Raw genomic sequence first — 17,414 nt, 5'->3', positions numbered from 1 at the left:
GGCACCCCGAGGGTGTCTGGTGGTGAGCTGTGCGCACTCCCCGGCCCCTGTGAGCTGGGAGGGGTGAGGGAGCCCTCTGTTCCTCTGCTCGGTCCTGCTGGGCCAGGGCTGCAGGGGAGGCGAGGCCGCCAGCCGGGGTGCGGTGGGGGCTCCCACCCGCCCGCTGGCCCTTTATCCCGTCTCTCTGCCCCCTCCCCACAGACGGTGAGCGTGATCGTCCAGGACGAAGGGGTGGACGCCATCCCCGTCAAGGTGCTCAACTGCGACACCATCTCCCAGGTCAAGGAGAAGATCATCGACCAGGTGTACCGCACGCAGCCGTGCTCCCGCTGGCCCAAGGCAGACAGTGTGGTCCTGGGTGAGCCCTCTGCCCTGGGCGGGAGGGCAGGGCCGGCGGGGGACAGCGAAGGCGCCCTGCAGGGCGGGTGGTCTGTGGCCGGTCCCGGAGCTGGCTGTGTTGTTCCGCAGAGTGGCGCCCTGGGTCCACGGCCCAGATCCTGTCTGACCTGGACCTGACGTCCCAGCGGGACGGCCGGTGGAAGCGCGTCAACACGCTCATGCACTACAACGTGAGTGCGGCGGCTCCGGGCGGCCCCTTCCCTGCGGGCGGGGCTGGGGAGCGAGCCTCCCTCATGACCCTGTTCCCAGGTCCGGGACGGAGCCACGCTCATCCTGTCCAAAGTGGGGGTCTCGCAGCAGCCGGAGGACAGCCAGCAGGACCTGCCTGGGGAGCGTGAGTCCCTTCCTCGTGCCTGTTTTTTGTTGTTGTTTTTTAACTGATTTCAGAAAAGAAGGGAGAGGAGAAAGAGAAATAGAAGCATCAATGATGACAGAGAATTATTGATCGGCTGCCTCCTGCATGTCCCCCACCGGGGATGGAGCCTGAAACCCGGGCATGTGCCCTTGACCAGAATCGAACCTGGGACCCTTCAGTTCACAGGCCGACGCTCTATCCACTGAGCCAAACCAGCTAGGGCTTTTTTTTTTTTTTAATTGATTTCAGACAGGAAGGGAGGGGGAGAGAGAAATAGAAACATCAGTGATGAGAGAGAATCATTGGCCGGCTGCCTCCTGCACGCCCCCTACTGGCGATCGAGCCCATAACCCAGGCACGTGCCCTGACGGGGCATCGAACTGTGACCTCCTGGTTCATAGGTCGACGCTCAACCATGAGCCACACTGGCTGGGCCTCGTGCCTGTGTTGCTCTGGCCCCTGACGGTACCCTCTGGGGTCTGCGAGCCCAGCATGATCCCTGGCCCCTCCCACAGGCCACGCCCTCCTGGAGGATGAGAACCGGGTGTGGCACCTGGTGCGGCCCACGGACGAGGTGGAGGAGGGCAAGAGCAAGCGCGGCAGCATGAAGGAGAAGGAGCGCACCAAGGCCATCACTGAGATCTACCTGACCCGCCTGCTGTCCGTCAAGGTGGGGCGGGGCGGGCGGCGGGCATGCGGCCGGCAGGGGTGGTGGGTGGCGGGCGTGCAGCCGGCAGGGGTGGCGGGCGGGCGGGCGGGCCACGGGCCGCACGAACGCTGAGTCCCCTCCACCCGCAGGGCACGCTGCAGCAGTTCGTGGACAACTTCTTCCAGAGCGTGCTGGCGCCGGGCCTGGCCGTGCCGCCCGCCGTCAAGTACTTCTTCGACTTCCTGGACGAGCAGGCGGAGAAGCACGACATCAGGGACGAGGACACCATCCACATCTGGAAGACCAACAGGTGGGCCCCGCCCCGCCCGCCCGCCCGCCCCGGCCTCAGCAGCCCCTCACCCGTCCTCGCTCTGCCGCAGTTTACCGCTCCGGTTCTGGGTGAACATCCTCAAGAACCCCCACTTCATCTTTGACGTGCACGTCCACGAGGTGGTCGACGCCTCGCTGTCCGTCATCGCGCAGACCTTCATGGACGCCTGCACGCGCACGGAGCACAAGCTGAGCCGGGTGAGGGTCCTGGCCGCCCCGAGGGTCCTGGCCGCCCCGAGGGTCCTGGCTGCTCCGAGGGGCCGGGGAACGGGGTCCTCGCCCCGGAGGCCATGGGGACACTGTCTGGGCAGTGTCCACGGGGGTGGAGTCGTGGCCATGCCAGGGTGGGCCCGGTTTGTGTGGGTGAGGATTTGCACATTTGGAGCTGGAGTTCAGGAGAGACGGGTGCCAGGTAACGGGGTGGGGGCAGGGCCAGAGCCTGGGAGGTCCCCTGGTGATGGGCTTTTTAAAATATATATATATTTTTTATTGATTTTAGAGAAGAAGGGAGAGGGAGAGAGAGACAGAAACATCAGTGATGAGAATCATTGATCGGCTGCCTCCTGCACGCCCCCTACTGGGGATGGAGCCCACAACCCAGGCCTGTGCTCTTGAACGGAATTGAACCCAGGACCCTTCGGTCCACAGGCCAGTGCTCTATCCACTGAGCAAACTAGCCAGGGCGTGATGGGCTTTGTGGCGGCCTGGCACCCCTGTCCTCCCCCTCCTCCCTCACCCCCGTGCAGACCCTTTGCTGACACGGGCGGAGAAAGCAAGTTTGAGTCCAAATCCCAAACCAGTGTCAGCGTGGTCAGGTCTGGCTGGGCGGGTGCTGCCCCTGCTTTTCCTGGACGGGGCCAGCCTGGCTCCATCGGGGCCCGAGGGCAGGGGCACCGGCCAGCCCACCTTGGCCTGGGCGTCACTTGGCTGTGGCCCCGCAGGACTCGCCCAGCAACAAGCTGCTCTACGCCAAGGAGATCTCTACCTACAAGAAGATGGTGGAGGAGTGAGTGACCCCACCTCTCGGCCCCCACCCGGCGGGGTTTCTGGGGGGAGGAGCACCCTGGTGGGCAGCGTTGGGTCCAGCCTTTGGGACCCACTGTGCCCCCCCCTCCCCTACAGTTACTACAAGGGGATCAGACAGATGGTGCAGGTCAGCGACCAGGACATGAACACACACCTGGCGGAGATTTCCCGGGTAAGGGGCGCAGGGGAGATGTGTCGTGCCCTCGGGAGGGAGGCGGAGGGTGAGGCCGGGTGGGCTGGCACCTATGTGTGACTGACCAGGTGTGCGTGCGCTGGGGGTGGCGTCAGCTCTGAGCCAGCCGTGTGGGCCACGCCCCTGCATGGCTGCGTCTGTGTGTGGCTGCCCCGTGTCTGAGGGCTGTGAGGCTGTGGCCCTTCGTGTCTGCCTGTGCCACGTGCTTGCTCCCCTGGGTCACACGCCCCCTCCCCCAGGCGCACACGGACTCCCTGAACACCCTCGTGGCCCTGCACCAGCTCTACCAGTACACACAGAAGTACTACGACGAGGTAGGAGGTTCCGTCCGCCCCAGGTCGGGGGAGGCGCCTGGGCAGGCAGCCTGCTCCCTGCCTGGGAGCTGACCGGAGCCTCCCTCAGATCATCAACGCCCTGGAGGAGGACCCTGCCGCCCAGAAGATGCAGCTGGCCTACCGCCTGCAGCAGATCGCCGCGGCCCTCGAGAACAAGGTCACCGACCTCTGACCTCTGACCTCTGGCACCACGACCCGAGGCACAGGTGTGTGATGCCCAGTGCCGGCACTGGGCGGCCCCTGGGGAAGGAGGCGGAAGCCAGCGGTGGGCCAGCCCTCCTCTCTCGCCGGCAGAGGAAGCGCCCCCCGCCCCTGGGGTGTGCGAGAGTGGGTGCGGCGGGGACCCCACCTCCGTGTAGGTAGCCACATAGCGTCTTTCTCCTGAGCAATAGTGCCTGGCGCCCTCCAGCACCAGCCCCTCCCGGAGCACCAGCATCGGGCGCTGTCTCCACGTGGAGTCTCCTGAGCTATTCGCAAATGTGCCTTTTGCCCCCGGCGCCACCCCACGTCGCTAGGGGCAGCCGGGCCTCAGCCCCCCTTCCTGAGCACCAGCAGCCGCCCGGTGAGGGTCTGGCCTCTTTGGGGGGTCTGAGTGCCTGCAGCCCCCAGGGCCCCGAGCCCAGACTGTCTGCCCGCCCGGATGGGAGGAGAAAAGCGGTACGATGCCTTCTGACCTCGCCAGGCCCGGCCGGGGCTCCAGCACTCTGGGCGGACTCGGCGCTCCGGGCCTCACCTCAAAGGTCAAGCTGGATGTCAGACGTCGAGGCCCAGGCAGCCAGAGGGGACCCAGCAGACGGGGTCCCGGCCTCAGCCTGTCAGACAGGCTGTCCTGGAGGCTCCACCCGGTCTGTGGGGGGCCAGGAGGAGCTCGGCTAGGACACCCCCACCCCTTTTGTAAATCTTGTTCATTGTAAATCAAATACAACTGTCTTTTTCACTCTGCTGGTTGGCTGGGTTCCTCGTGGGGCTGCAGGGCTGCTGCCCCTGCTCTTCTGCCCCAGCCCCGCCCCGTCCTGCTCAGCCTGCTCCCCAGCCCTAGGGTCTCACCCTCAGGTGGCCCCACCTCCCGGTTCCTCTGGGCCAGGCCCATGGGGCGTGTGCAGAGGCTGCACTGAGTCTACCCCTGAGAAGAGGGTAGTCAAGGGCTGGGAGGTGAGGCCTCTGGCATGGAGTGGGGCTGGGCAGCTCAGGCCTAGGTGATCCTGGAGTGGGTTAAGGGTCCAGAGGGGTACAAGGAGGCAGCCCCGGTGGCCATGACGTTCCCCCGCCTCCCTTGGGCTGAGCCACCAGGAGCATGGGAGAAGGCAGGTGTGATGGCGGCCTGCTGTCTGGACCCTGAGCTCTCAGGGACCTGCTTCCTCCTTCCTGAGGTGGGGGTACCTCCCAGGCATGGTCTACCCAGAGCCCATTTGGTAAGCCCCTGCTGTGTGCAGACCCCACTGGACACTAGGGTGGCTCTGGGATTGAGGTCCCTCCGTCCTCCTCCTCGAGGCTGTGGGGCCGTTTGGGGAGCTCCTCTGCCCCGTGGACGGCCCAGGGTGACTCGGGACATCGCAGGGCTCAAGGACGCTGTACCCAAGAGCCAGGGGCGGATGCGGAGAAAGGGTTGTCTGGGAACCTGGGCGGGGGGGGGCTGCTCCCAGTCTCCATGTCGATGCAGAGCTGAGACGTGCCACCTGCAGGCATCAGGCACAGGCGTGTGCTGTGTACACAGATGCAGCATCAGCGTGTCAGGCCCCTGATGCGACACGCACTGTCCTGGACACAAGGGGCTCTGCTCCACAGATATCACCCACGCAAGCAGGAAGGGGGTTTGGTGGCTCCACAAGCTTTAGGTACGGCTGGATCCAGGCGCTCACACGTCCGGGTTCCACCCGTCTGCTGGTTTATCCTCGGGTAGCAGGGCTGCTGGTGGCAGGCAGCCCCAGCCTGTGTCTCCTCCACGGGGGCACACGGGGGGGGGGGGGGGGGGCACGAGCCTTGGTGGGTGAGGCCTTGATCATAAGCCACTTGGAACAGGGTGGGTGTCTCCCACAAGGAAGGGGTTCTAGGCTAACAGCTGACATCCCCGCCCAGGGACCCCTGAAGTGACAGTGCCCACACTGAGTCCCCTTCCCAGAGACCAGCTGGTCAGGAAACCTGGACAAGATGCTGAAAAGCGTCCCAGCTGGTGTGGCTCGGTGGATAGAGCGTCAGTCCTTGGACTGAAGGGTCAAGGGTTTGATTCTGGTCAAGAGCATGTTCCTCGGTTGCAGGCTCTGTCCCTAGCCCATGTTGAGGTGCATGCAGGAGGCAAGCAATCAATGTGTCTCTCACATCGACGCTTCTCTGTCTCTCCCACTCCCTTCCACTCTCTCTCAAAATCAGTGGAGAAATATCCTCGGGTGAAGAATTGCAACAAAAAAAGATGGGGAAGTCAGTGAGAGCCCCACCCCCTACCTCTCTGAAGAGTGGAGAGGGGGTAGCACTACCCCCTGGGAGAGAGAAGAGGGATCCCAGGCCTGTCCTTTCTGGGGGTGCTGAGGGTAGAAACGATGTTGGATGCACGGGGTGGGCAGACCCGCCTTCAGGGGTCACGATGTTTTCAGGGGGCCCACCGGCAACCTCCAGCTTTCCTTCCACGGGGTAGGCTACACCCCACTTATGAAGAGCATGAACCCCGCCCTAACCAGTGTGCTCAGTGGATAGAGCATCGGCCTGCGGACTGAAGGGTCCCAGGTTCGGTTCTGATCAAGGGCATGTACCTTGGTTGCAGGCTTGTTCCCTAGGAGGGGGCCTGCAGGAGGCAGCAGCTGGTCGATGTTTCTCTCCCACGTTTCTCGTGGATGTTTCTAATTCTCCGTCCCTCTCCCTTCCTCTGTAAAATCAATAAAAAATATACATTTTTTTAAAAAAGAAAAAGCATGAACCCCACAGACTGACGAGCATTTTAGGAAGTTCATTGTGACCTTGGAGAAGTGCGCCCGGACTGGCCGGGGCTGGAAAGGGGGTGACCTGGCCAGTGGACGGGGCAGTGGACGTGGAAGGAAGGGCTGGGCTCCGCCTTCAGGGATGGCAGTGATTCACACTGAGGGCGGAGGGAGGCCAGGGCTCAGGTCTGGGCAGGAGGCCCTTCTCTCAGCCCCGCCCTCACACTGTGATCCTACCGCTTCTGGCTGCTGCCCCCGCCCCACACCTCTCACCACTGAGTCATCCCACCTGGACAGGGCAGCCTTGACCTGGTGGCCTGATGACACCGACCATGTCCAGCAGAGCTCCCTGAGGACAAAACTGAAATCTGCCCGGCCTGTGTGGCTCAGTGGTCGAGTGTCAACCTCTGAACCAGGAGGTCAGGGTTCCATTCCGGGTCAGGGCACATGCCCTGGTTGCAGGCTCGATCCCCAGTAGGGGGCGTGCAGGAGGCAGCCAATCAATGGTGCTCTCTCATCATTGATGTTTCTTTTTTTCTTTTTTTAAATGTATTTCATTGATTTTTTACAGAGAGGATGGGAGAGGGATAGAGAGTTAGAAACATCGATGAGAGAGAAACACTGATCAGCTGCCTCCTGCACACCCCCTACTGGGGATGTGCCCGAAACCAAGGTACATGGCCTTGACTGGAATCAAACCCGGGACCCCTCAGTCCGCAGGCCGACGCTCTATCCACTGAGCCAAACCGGTCAGGGCTCATCATTGATGTTTCTATCCCTCCCTTCCTCTCTGACATAAATTTAAAAACTTGGTTTTTGTTGTTTTTTTAATATATATTTCATTGATTGTTTACAGAGGAAGGGAGAGGTATAGAGAGTTAGAAACATCGATCAGCTGCCTCCTGCACACCCCCCACTGGGGATGCCCCCACAACCAAGGCACATGCCCTTGACCGGAATCGAACCCGGGACCCTTGAGTCCGCAGGCCGATGCTCTATCCACTGAGTCAAACGGGTGGGGGCTAAAAACTTGCTTTTAATCTGACCAGGCCCACCCCCAGCCTGCCCAGCCTTCCGCCATGGCCACCACCTGTCTGTTCCTTGAGTCAAGCTCGGCCCTAGGAGCCAGGACGGTCTGGCGTCCCCTCTCCAGGGGCTCCTCCCCCAGCTCCGCGGTCACTCCGGGCCCTGTGACAACCCAGATCCTCCTGGAGGCAGCGCGGGGCCTGTCCACGGGCCCGGGGATGGGGTGGGGGTGTGTCGAGGGCAGGTTTGCTCACGGAGGAAGGTCTCCCCTCCCGCGACCCGCTGAGCCGGGCAGGAAGGCTGCTCCCCGCGGTCAGCCCTGACCCCCACCCCCGGGGAGAGCACGGGGTCGCCCGACACCTGCGCAGGGGCGGGGCTGGTCGCCATGGGAACGAGCCCCGGCGCGCCCGGCGGCTCAGACAAAGGCAGGCTCGGAGCGGCCGATTCCCACAGCCCGGGCTCCGCTCCCGCCCCGCCCGCTTCAGCTGCAGCCTCATTAGCTCCGCACAAAACCTCAGCTTCGGGGAGGGCGCCCGGCGCGGCCCGGGGAGACCCAGCGGGCGGCCAGGGGGGCTCCGGACTCAGCCCGCCTCCCGGTCGGATTCCCTCGGCGGGTGTGTCCGTTTGCCCGGGACCGCCTTCAGATGCTTTATTTTCATTTGGGGGTCAATATTTAAAAATCTGTTATTTCCATAAAAATTCAGGTTTTAACTTGTTTTGAAAAAAACAGAACTTTGGGCCCGGCCGCTGTGGCTCAGTGGGTGAGCTTCGACCTGTGAACCAGGACATCAGGGTTCGATTCCCGGTCAGGGCACAGGCCCGGGTTGCCGGCTCCGTCCCCAGTGGGGGGCGTGCAGGAGGCAGCCTGTCCATGATTCTCTCTCATCATGGATGTTTCTCTCCTCCCTCCCTCTCCCTTCCTCTCTGAAATCAATAAATATTTTAAATAAAACCAGAATGTTGGGCAACCCAAGAGCCTAATTTCCCCCTTTCCCGGGAGGGGCAGCCCAGCCACTACCCGCTGCACCAGGGCGGGCGTTAGAAGGCCTTTATCTTCACAAGTGGGCGCTGGGTAGATGCGGGCGCCCCGCCTGCTGGCCCTGCTGGCCCTGCTGGCCCTGCTGGCCCAGGGAACACCTGGTGGAGCAGCAAGTGGGAACTAAACCGCGAGGAAACGTTGGCAGCCCCTGGGAACGCCTCGGTACCTAGGCAAGTCAGGGTGGGCTTCCCGGAAGAGGTGACAGCCAAGGAGGGGTTGTTTCAGAAAGAAGGAAGGTACCAGGCACCGAAGAAGACTCATTTGGGGAAAGCTTCTTTAAAAAAAAAAAAATTCTATTCATTTCAGAGAGGAAGGGCGAGGGAGAGATAGAAACATCAATGATGAGACAGAATCATTGATTGGCTGCCTTCTGCACACTCCCTACTGGGGATCAAGTCCCCAACCTGGGCATGTGCCCTTGACCAGAATCGAACCTGGGACCCTTCAGTCCGCAGGCCGACGCTCTATCCACCGAAGGGAGAGCTTCTTATGGGTACATCACCCCCAGGCCCCCTGGTGCGGCCGCTGTCCCTGGTCCTGACAAAACCCAGGCCCTGGCCGGGGATCGGTTTCCCCAAGAGGCGCTGGGCTGCCCCCAACGACTGGCGAGCCAGGAAGGTCTGCCAGGAGGCAGGCAGCCACCGCGGCCAGAGCGGCCTCGCAGGGAGGGGCCTGGCTGGCCCGGGACCCAGGGCGCCATCTGCCCACCGCAGGGGAGCCCCACGCAGCCCAGCGTCTGGATGTATTAGGATTAGGTCTTTCCTATGTGATGATGGCTCGCCCAGGGCCAGGCAGCTTTGATTTTGAGAGCAGCTGGGGGAGGGGTGCGGGACGGGAGGTGGGGCGAGGGGAGGTGCCAGCGGGAAGGGTGCGGGGAGCCAAGTCCTGAGAGAGGCGGCGGCGGCCTGGGCCTGGGTCTGCGGCGCCCAGGCGGGGACGGAACGTGGGCGTCCATTTGGGGAGGTGCGCGGACCCCTGGAGGTAGAAGCGGGAGGGGCTGTAAGTCGGACCCGGCTCCCTCTCCCCCCGCCCCGGCAGAGCCCATACTCCCCGGACCGCTCGGGGGTGACAGGAGGGCCGGTTTCTGCTCCGCCGCGCCTGGAAGGGGCAGGAAGCCGCCTCGTCCCGGGAACCCCCTCGCCGGCCCCGCCCCGCGCACGGCGCTCCGTGCGCTCGGCTGGCGCTCCGGCGCGGCGGGGGCCGCGGGAGGACATGTCCGGCCCTCGCGCCGGCTTCTACCGGCAGGAGCTGAACAAGACGGTGTGGGAGGTGCCGCAGCGGCTGCAGGGGCTGCGCCCGGTGGGCTCGGGCGCCTACGGCTCCGTCTGGTAGGGGCGGGGCGGGCGGGGGGCTGGGGCGGGACTGCGCGCGCCCGATACCTGCCCGCCCGGATTCTGGGCGCGGGGTGGGACCTCGCCCTCCACCCCCCGGCCCCCGGGCACTGCGAGGATCTGTGGGAGGAATGGGGTTGGGGGGCTTGACAGGAACTTTCCTCCCAGACCCCGCTCGGGGCAGAGAGAACGGTCATCCTTCTGCCCAGGCCACCCGACTGCCCCCACCGGGCCTGAAGCCTGCGGCGTCACCGCGGGCGAGAGGGCGGGTCTCCCGGCCCCCAGATGTCCGAACGCGCGTCTGGGCTGCCCCGGGGTCTGGGAGAGGCCCCGCCCTGGCGTGGGTACTTTTGTTTGAACAAGGAAAGCCTAGCTGGGGAGAGAGGACACCCTCCCCTTAGGGTGGCCCTGGGGGTCCTGTGCTCCCTCCCATTCTGCAAGAGGCCTCAGACTTCGGGTGGGGCTTAGCCCTAACCTACCATGACCCCCACAATTCTTAGGGGGCTCTACCCCACTCCACCCCTTTTCTGCCCCAAACAAGAGAGCTCAGACCACAGCCCTGCAGCTGTGCCCTGGGGCCCAGACAGAGGACTGAATCGAGGGGGAAAGAGGGTCACACTGCTGAGGCCTGTCCCCTGGGGGTGGGGAGGCCGGAGGGCCCAGGGTGAGGCGGCTGCGGGAAGTCCTGGTGTGGGTGAGGCTGACTGGGTGTGGGTGTGATAGGTGCCACCCCCCCTCCCCCACAGCACCCAGTGGGTTCCTTACCGAGGCCAGAGCCAGGTGGCTGCTGTCCACTGCAGGGGTCCTGGGGGTGGGGTGAAGCGACCCTGGGGGCGGGGGGTGGGCGCAAATGCCATTGCTCGAGGCTCTGGCTGGAAGTTAGGAATGAGCCAGGCCTGAGACCCAGTGTTGGAGCCTGGAGCAGGGGCTTGAGGTCCCTGTGGCCCCTGAGCTCACCCTATGGCTGCAGGCAGGAACCTCAGGCCGGCCATGCTAGCCGGCCAGGCCTCTGGCTTCTTGTTAGTGGTGGGGGGAGGCCAGGGTCCGAGAGAGCCCTTGCTGGAATCGCACCCACCCAGGGTTGCCTTCTGGGGTTCCCAGTGAGCACCGAGCTTCCCAGGGCAGCCCAGGTCTCTCTCCGCTGCACGTAGCCCCACGTGGCCGGGCAGGTGAGGGCCCCTCTCGGGGGCTCCCACCTTCGCCTGGTGAAGCTGCCTACTCAGGGCCAATCCCCAGTCACTTGGCGACACAGACACAATCAGGCAGAACAATCTGCTGCCCGACCTGGCAGGGTCACCCCCTGTGTCCCAACCAAGGAATGACTTGGACCGCCCCCTGCAGGTGATGGGCTAGGGAGAGGGCACAGGTGCCCCAGGCTCCTACCTGGCTTCCACCACCACTACTGGGCCCAGGGGCAGGGACCCCTTGTCTTGCAGGAGCGGCTAGGATTCCACTGCCTCTTGGGGAAGCCAGATCCCAGAGAGGGGAGGTGGAGTGGGAGGGAAGGAGAGAGGGAGGAGCATCCGCTAGAGGCCTGCTTCCCGCAGGACCTGGGAGGGTGGAGGCGGGGGCAGGTGTGTGTGACTGGACCGCAGCTGAGGTTTGGGCCTAAGGATGATGCCAGGGGCTGTTGCGTCCCCTGTGAAGAGCAGGTGGGGGTGGGGTGTGGGGGTGGAGGGTCTTGACCTCTGTGGGTTGGGGCTGGGCAAGGGGGATGCAGACACCAGCTCTGCTGGACACTCCCTCTGCCTGGCTTCTCACTGCTGCAAATGACGCCAGTTCCCACCATGGTGTGGATGTTCAGAGGCCTGGAGGCGGCTCTGGGCCCTCCTGGACTCACGGCCGGAGCAGGTGGGGGACCCTTTGCTGTGTGAACAGCGGGGGCTGCTCACCTGGTGTCATTTCCATCCGGGCCCTGCAGACCTCCCAGGCCTCGCCCTGGGTTGGGGGTGAGGGGGCAAACGATGCCGGTCCTGAGGCCCTGGGCTCCCAGGCGACCCTCTGGGCTGGGGGAAGGTGAGCTGCTCCTCGGGGAGGGCGCAGGGCCGGAGGCACTGGGGACCCTGGGTGGCGGCCGGCCCCCCGAGGGGTTCCCTGGGGCAAACGCCTGGTGGGAGCACAGCGGAGGGCCAGCAGGGGTGGCCCGCGGAGGAGAGGCGGTGGGGCCTCTGTGTGCCGACCGCCCTCGGCCCAGACCGCCTGGGGCGCGCGCCCCAAGGTCCTGGCCACCGCCCCCTCCGTCGCCCTGCAGCTCCGCCTACGACGCGCGTCTCCGCCAGAAGGTGGCGGTGAAGAAGCTGTCGCGCCCCTTCCAGTCGCTGGTCCACGCGCGGAGGACCTACCGGGAGCTGCGGCTGCTCCAGCACCTGAAGCACGAGAACGTGAGCTGGGCGCCCGCGGGGGTGCGGGCCGCGCGGGCTGGGCCGGGCCGGACCCCCACTCTGACCCCTCCCGCCAGGTCATCGGGCTGCTGGACGTCTTCACTCCGGCCACGTCCATCGAGGACTTCAGCGAAGTGTAAGCGGCGCGGGGCGCGCACGGCGGGCACGCACGGCGGGGAGGGGGCGGCAGGGCCGGGTCCTGAGACCTGGTGACCACGCGCAGGTACCTGGTGACCACGCTGATGGGCGCCGACCTCAACAACATCGTCAAGTGCCAGGCGCTGAGCGACGAGCACGTGCAGTTCCTGGTGTACCAGCTGCTGCGCGGGCTGAAGGTGGGCGGGGCCTGGGCGGGCGGGGCTGAAGGTGGGCGGGGCCTGGGCGGGCGGTGCTGAATGGGGGCGGGACCGGCGGTGCTGAAGGTGGGAGGGGCATGTGGGCGGGGCCGACGGCGGGCGGTGCTGGAGGTGGGCGGGGCCTGGGTGGGCGGTGCTGGAGGTGGGCGGGGCCCGCGGGCTGCGCGGGGCGGGGCGGGGCGGGGCGGGGCGTGCCCGAGGGGTCGGCGGGCACCTGACCTCCGTTCTCCCCCCTCGCAGTACATCCACTCGGCCGGGATCATCCACCGGGTAGGTGGCTCTGCAGGGCCGCGCGCGCCGCCCTCCTGGCTCAGCCCGCTAACCCTACCCCTGCATGCAGGACCTGAAGCCCAGCAACCTGGCGGTGAACGAGGACTGCGAGCTCAGGGTGCGCGCTGGGGATGGGCGCGGGCGTAGGGGGGCGGCAGGGCATAGAGGCGGCGTTCCTGGGGGGCGCTGACCACCCGGGTGCCTGCTCTAGATCCTGGACTTCGGGCTGGCACGCCAGGCGGACGAGGAGATGACGGGCTACGTGGCCACGCGCTGGTACCGGGCCCCTGAGATCATGCTCAACTGGATGCACTACAACCAGACAGGTGACGTCAGCCCCTGTGGGGTGGCCAGGCAGAGCCCATGCCAGGGCCTGGGGGGGGGGGGGGGCAAAGCCAAGGACATCGGAGCTCATCTTGGGGACCCAAGGCCTGGGGCCAGCATTCGGAAACAGACCTTCAAAGGGGCGGAGCATGGTGGGTCTTGGGCTGACCCTCCCCCGCCAGGGTCTGGCTAGAGGAGGAGGGGACTCGGGGATGGTGGGGACACTGGCTGGCACAGTCCAGGCAGTCCCCCAGTTCTCAGAGGACGGACGTGGGTGGACAGGCTGATGGAGACGCCTCCCCCAGCAGTGGACATCTGGTCTGTGGGTTGCATCATGGCCGAGCTGCTCCAAGGAAAGGCCCTCTTCCCGGGAAGTGACTGTATCCTTGGCCCAGGTGGGGGAGGAGGGCTGGCGTCAGGGTCCCTTCCTTTGGGGGGGAAGGTTGAGGGGATGGGCTCAGCCCTTTCTGGCCAGTCTTTCCTCTTCTCCCCCCACGCCGTGCCCCCTGGGCGCACTGTCCCGGGTCGTAGGAGAGCAGGGTCTGGAGTCTGGGGGCCCGAGAAGGGTTCAGGCCTGGCCCGTGGGCATTTCCTGAGCCAGGCAGACATTGACCAGCTGAAGCGCATCATGGAGGTGGTGGGCACGCCCAGCCCTGAGGTGCTGGCAAAGATATCCTCGGAACACGTGAGTCACCAGCCCCGGCTCCTCTGCTGCCCCCGCCCCTGGTGCTGTGGGGGAAGGGCCGTGTGGGGAGCGTGGGCCCCAGTGGAATAGAGCCCAGGGCAGGTGCCTGGCCCTTCAGGGGGAGGCAGGTGGACGGGGATGACATTCCTGGCATGAGAGACAGCAAGGGCGAAGTAGCAGCGCCCACCGCAGTGCCCTGGTCTATTAAGGAGGTGCAGCGCCGGGCCCAGGTCTGTCTGTGCAGGCCTTGCCCTGGCTTGTTGGAGTGAGTGAGTAAGGGGGCTAAGGGCCAAGGGAGGTCACGGGGGGGGGGGGGGGGTGCCGCCCCCTCAGGCCCTTCCCATGTGCCCCCAGGCCCGGACGTACATCCAGTCCCTGCCTCCCATGCCCCAGAAGGACCTCAGGAGCATCTTCCGTGGCGCCAACCCCCTGGGTGAGGACAGGCCCTAGGTCCGGGCTGGGCGCCAGTCTGGCCCTGGATGCGGAGCTGACCTCCACCCCCTCCTTCCCTGGCCGCTCTGCAGCCGTGGACCTCCTGGGAAGGATGCTGGTGCTGGACAGCGACCGGAGGCTCAGTGCGGCTGAGGCCCTGGCCCACGCCTACTTCAGCCAGTACCACGACCCTGAGGACGAGCCTGAGGCCGAGCCTTATGACGAGAGCGTGGAGGCAAAGGAGCGCACCTTGGAGGAGTGGAAGGGTGGGCCTGTGGAGGGGGGAGGGGAATGGGGGGAGGTGGCGCCCAGGGGCCTGAGGGCCGCCTTCCCTGGAGGCCGGGCACTGCCTGTTTGCTGCAGGAGGGCCTCAACTCATCCTCGGGGTGGTCTGGGAGGGGACAACACGCCCCCCCCACTCCAGGGGGGTGGTTAGAGGTGGGGTTGGTACATCCAGCAGAGCAGGGGGCAGCACAGGGCAGGCTCTGGAAGGGCCGAGGGCTGAGGCTGCCCCTGGGTGGTGGTGGGCCTGGGCTGGTGGCAGCACAGGCTCACCTTCCGCCTCACTCCCCAGAACTCACCTACCAGGAAGTCCTCAGCTTCCAGCCCCCAGGGCCACCGCAGCCCCCAGGCAGCCTGGACGTTGAGCAGTGAGCCACTCTGGAACTCACGGAGGGGCCCGAGCCTGCCCACCCCGGTTCCGCAGCCTGCCGGGTTCCCACCTGGGTTGCCTCCCACCTCAGGACCCCTGGCCTGGGACCCCTGGTCTGCATGCCGCTCCTGTGGGAGTCTGCGCACACATATGAATGCATGAACGTGTGCACGTGTGCAAGCCGTGGGCGTAGGAGCCTGGACAGAGCGTCCTGGCCTTCCTTGGTCCTCTTACCACATCCCAGCAAGCGGGGTCTCCCTTGGGACCTTACTGTGGAGGCCTGAATGCCTGAGGGGTCCCCTGGGGAGCGTGTCTGTCTCCAGCTCTCAGTCCCAGTGGGCTCTCTCCTGGGGGTGGTGCACTGGGACCAGTGGTCTGAGCTGCTCAGCCCGGAAGTGGGGGGCTACCCTGGGAAACGCTGAGACCCAAAGGCCTGAGAGCTGGGCAGGGTCTTCCCCGGGGGGTGGCAGGGCAGGGACAGCCACCAAGTGTCACATCAGACGGCCTGCAGCCACGTGTTTTCCTGTGTTGTGTGGCACATGCGCCCTAATGTGTGTTCCTTGTATTTACATGGGAAGGCGTGTATGAATCCATGGGCACCCAAGGGCCAGAGTCTGTACTAGCAGGAGGCCCACGTTGGGGGGGCTGTGCCTGCCTCCCCTCCCTCCCCCAGCGTCTGCTGTCATCGAGGGGGTGCTGAGATCCTGCCCTGCACCATGCGAGGGGCTCAGGTGGGCCAGGGACAGCCACATGAGCAGAAGCCATGGCATTCTCCTTGGACTTCTGAAGCCTGAGGGAGCTGGTGGTCATGGGGCTGGGGGGCCTAAAGGAGCTGGCCCACATCGAGGTGCACTTGGACCCTGGCCCTGCTGCCGAGAGCTGGGGTGCTCTGACCTGTGGGTCGGCCCTGGCCCTCCCTCCGTCCAGAATGGAGCTGACTTCGTAACCTCCGCTCCAGATGGGGTGGAGGTGTGAGTCTCTGTCTAGGGGTGGCGTCAGGTGCCAGACAGTGGCCTCCTACCTCGTGGGACCCAGGGAGGTCTGAGTGTCCAGTGCCTGCACCTGGTGTCTCAATAAAGAACATTTCTTCACTCTGGCTGGTGTGGCTCAGTGGATAGAGCGTCAGCCTGTGGACTGAGGGGTCCCGGGTTCGGTTCCAGTTGGGGATCTTGCCCAGGCCCGGGTGGAGTGGGGGACGTAGCTTTCCTTCCTGGTTAAGGGGAGAGAGGGTCGCTTCACTCTCTGGCCACAACGGAGCTACTGTAGCTCAGGTGGAGGTGGGCCTGCTCCCCAATGGGGGGTCAGGCAGGGTGTCCCCAGGACGGACATTCTGTGCCCTTGCTCTGGGCCTTGGGGCTGGGGACCACCTGGGAGTTGAACCTCCAGGGGCCTGGGCAGTGTGGCTCTGGGCTTCCTGTGCGTGGGGTGGGGTGGGGGGAGGTGGGGAGGGATGGCAGCAGAACCGGGTGAGCCTCACCTGGGGGTCTGGTCCTAATGAGAACCCCCCTGGGCCCCTGGGCTCCACCCCGGGAGTCAGGGGCGGCTCAGGGCTTCCTGGAGGAGACAGGGGAGCCTCAGGCGCCCAGGGCATGAAGGGCGCGGGGTGCAGGCGGCTGCGGCTCAGGGGCCCCAGGCTGCCCCCACGGACTGTCTCCAGGCCCCGAGGGCTCAGCATCCCCCGCAGGCAGGCGCCCCAGGTGTAAAGCTGCTCTGGCTGGCCCGGCCGCTGAGCTGCTGATTCATGGTGGGGGGCAGGGAGGGCGGGCGGGGGCCGGGGATCCTGTTACCCCCTCCCTTGCAGCCCTGGCTCACCGGGCGGGGGGCTCTGCCCTTCAAAACCTCTCTGGTCCAGGACGGGGTCTGACTCCCGAGAGGATGATGCCCCCACCAAGAGGAGCAAGGGGGTGCTGAGAGCTGGAGTGGGTCAGCACACCTTCCCGAGAGAGGAGAGGCGCAGGCAGGGCCCTGAAGGACAAAGAGGAGGGAGGAAGCTGGACAGGGGCTGCACAGGGGGGTGGCCAGGCAGAAGGACTTGCAAATGCTTGGAGCGGACTCCCCAGATGCCGAGGGAGGGGAGAGGGAGCTGGGGGTGCATCGGGACCAAGGGGACCTACGGGACCACCTCTCTGGCTCCTGAGTTGGGGAGGCCTGGGGCCAGTGGTCACAGGGAGGGGTGCTGGGGGTGCACCCTCAGTTTGGGAGACAGAACCAACTCCCCCATTTGGAAAAGGGGGTGCAGACAAGACAGGTGCTGGGGGACCACACGCAGAGGATGGATGGACCCGCCGGGGAAGGGGCGTGCTGGGGGGCTGGGGAGGTGCACACAGGGCATGGACTCAGCTCAGGGACCTCGGGTGGGGCACCCGCAGGGGGGGTGGGGAGGGCGGGTGGTGTTGGCGGAGCTGGTGGACAGTGAGCTGGGGGTGGGCATACAAGTCCTGCGGGCCAGGCCGGGCCCTGGGGGCCTGGTTAGGAAGGAGGAGACAGGAGCTCCCGGGGCCCCTGCTGAGACCCGGGCCGGGAGTCCAGCCTGAGTGCGGAGACGGGCCGGGGTCTCCGGCGCCGCGTCGGTTCCAGGCTGGGCCTGAGCTGCCCGCCCCCGTGTCCGCCTCTCCCCCGCCTCCCGCCTTCCCCGGCCGCCGCCCCGGGTTTCCGGAGGGGCCAGAGCCGGAGGGCGGGCGGGGCGTCACGTGTGCGCGGCCCGGGGGCCGGTTGGTCCAGC

The 17,414-nt window shown here is 65.7% G+C and overlaps 2 protein-coding genes across 6 annotated transcripts in view; both read left to right on the top strand.

Moving 5' to 3' along the window:
• The window catches only part of PLXNB2 (plexin B2), a 30,733-nt gene extending 26,509 nt beyond the window's left edge, over positions 1–4,224 (top strand). For 3 of the 4 annotated variants that reach the window (XM_070411344.1, XM_070411345.1, XM_070411347.1), the window contains 10 exons: positions 202–358; positions 469–569; positions 649–733; positions 1,270–1,424; positions 1,553–1,713; positions 1,784–1,931; positions 2,675–2,739; positions 2,856–2,931; positions 3,192–3,266; positions 3,355–4,224. In XM_070411344.1, coding sequence (XP_070267445.1) covers positions 202–358; positions 469–569; positions 649–733; positions 1,270–1,424; positions 1,553–1,713; positions 1,784–1,931; positions 2,675–2,739; positions 2,856–2,931; positions 3,192–3,266; positions 3,355–3,459 — 1,128 coding nt within the window. In that variant the 3' untranslated portion in view covers positions 3,460–4,224. The remainder of the gene's footprint in view (positions 1–201; positions 359–468; positions 570–648; positions 734–1,269; positions 1,425–1,552; positions 1,714–1,783; positions 1,932–2,674; positions 2,740–2,855; positions 2,932–3,191; positions 3,267–3,354) is intronic. The other variant, XM_070411346.1, reaches the window with a different exon arrangement.
• Positions 4,225–9,430: 5,206 nt separating this feature from the next.
• MAPK11 (mitogen-activated protein kinase 11) lies at positions 9,431–15,788 on the top strand. Of its 2 annotated transcripts, none has more exons than XM_070408045.1 (12): positions 9,431–9,589; positions 11,844–11,973; positions 12,051–12,109; positions 12,197–12,308; positions 12,570–12,599; positions 12,670–12,717; positions 12,811–12,925; positions 13,229–13,303; positions 13,529–13,608; positions 13,963–14,041; positions 14,133–14,306; positions 14,615–15,788. In XM_070408045.1, the coding sequence occupies exons 1-12, from the start codon at positions 9,474–9,476 to the stop codon at positions 14,692–14,694; spliced, it is 1,098 nt and encodes a 365-aa protein (XP_070264146.1). In that variant the 5' UTR covers positions 9,431–9,473; the 3' UTR covers positions 14,695–15,788. The 2 variants fall into 2 exon arrangements, with proteins under 2 accessions (XP_070264146.1, XP_070264147.1); XM_070408046.1 differs by having other exon boundaries at positions 9,432–9,589; positions 13,232–13,303.
• The last annotated feature ends 1,626 nt before the right edge of the window (positions 15,789–17,414 follow it).

This window comes from Myotis yumanensis, unplaced genomic scaffold (genome assembly GCF_028538775.1).
Source record: "Myotis yumanensis isolate MYYU_CA2020_CCGP unplaced genomic scaffold, mMyoYum1.0.hap1 SCAF_3, whole genome shotgun sequence".
In the NCBI taxonomy this organism is placed as follows: Eukaryota; Metazoa; Chordata; class Mammalia; order Chiroptera; family Vespertilionidae; genus Myotis; species Myotis yumanensis.
The sequence above is the reverse complement of the archived record's forward strand: the minus strand, read 5'-3'. Positions and strand labels throughout refer to the sequence as shown.

Excerpts from the sequence above, each read along its gene's own strand:
- MAPK11 (XM_070408045.1), top strand. The coding sequence starts at position 9,474 with ATGTCCGGCCCTCGCGCCGGCTTCTACCGGCAGGAGCTGAACAAGACG. Across the intron at positions 11,974-12,050 it reads AGCACCTGAAGCACGAGAAC|GTCATCGGGCTGCTGGACGT; the intron begins GTGAGCTGGGCG and ends CCCTCCCGCCAG. Across the intron at positions 13,609-13,962 it reads CAAAGATATCCTCGGAACAC|GCCCGGACGTACATCCAGTC; the intron begins GTGAGTCACCAG and ends ATGTGCCCCCAG.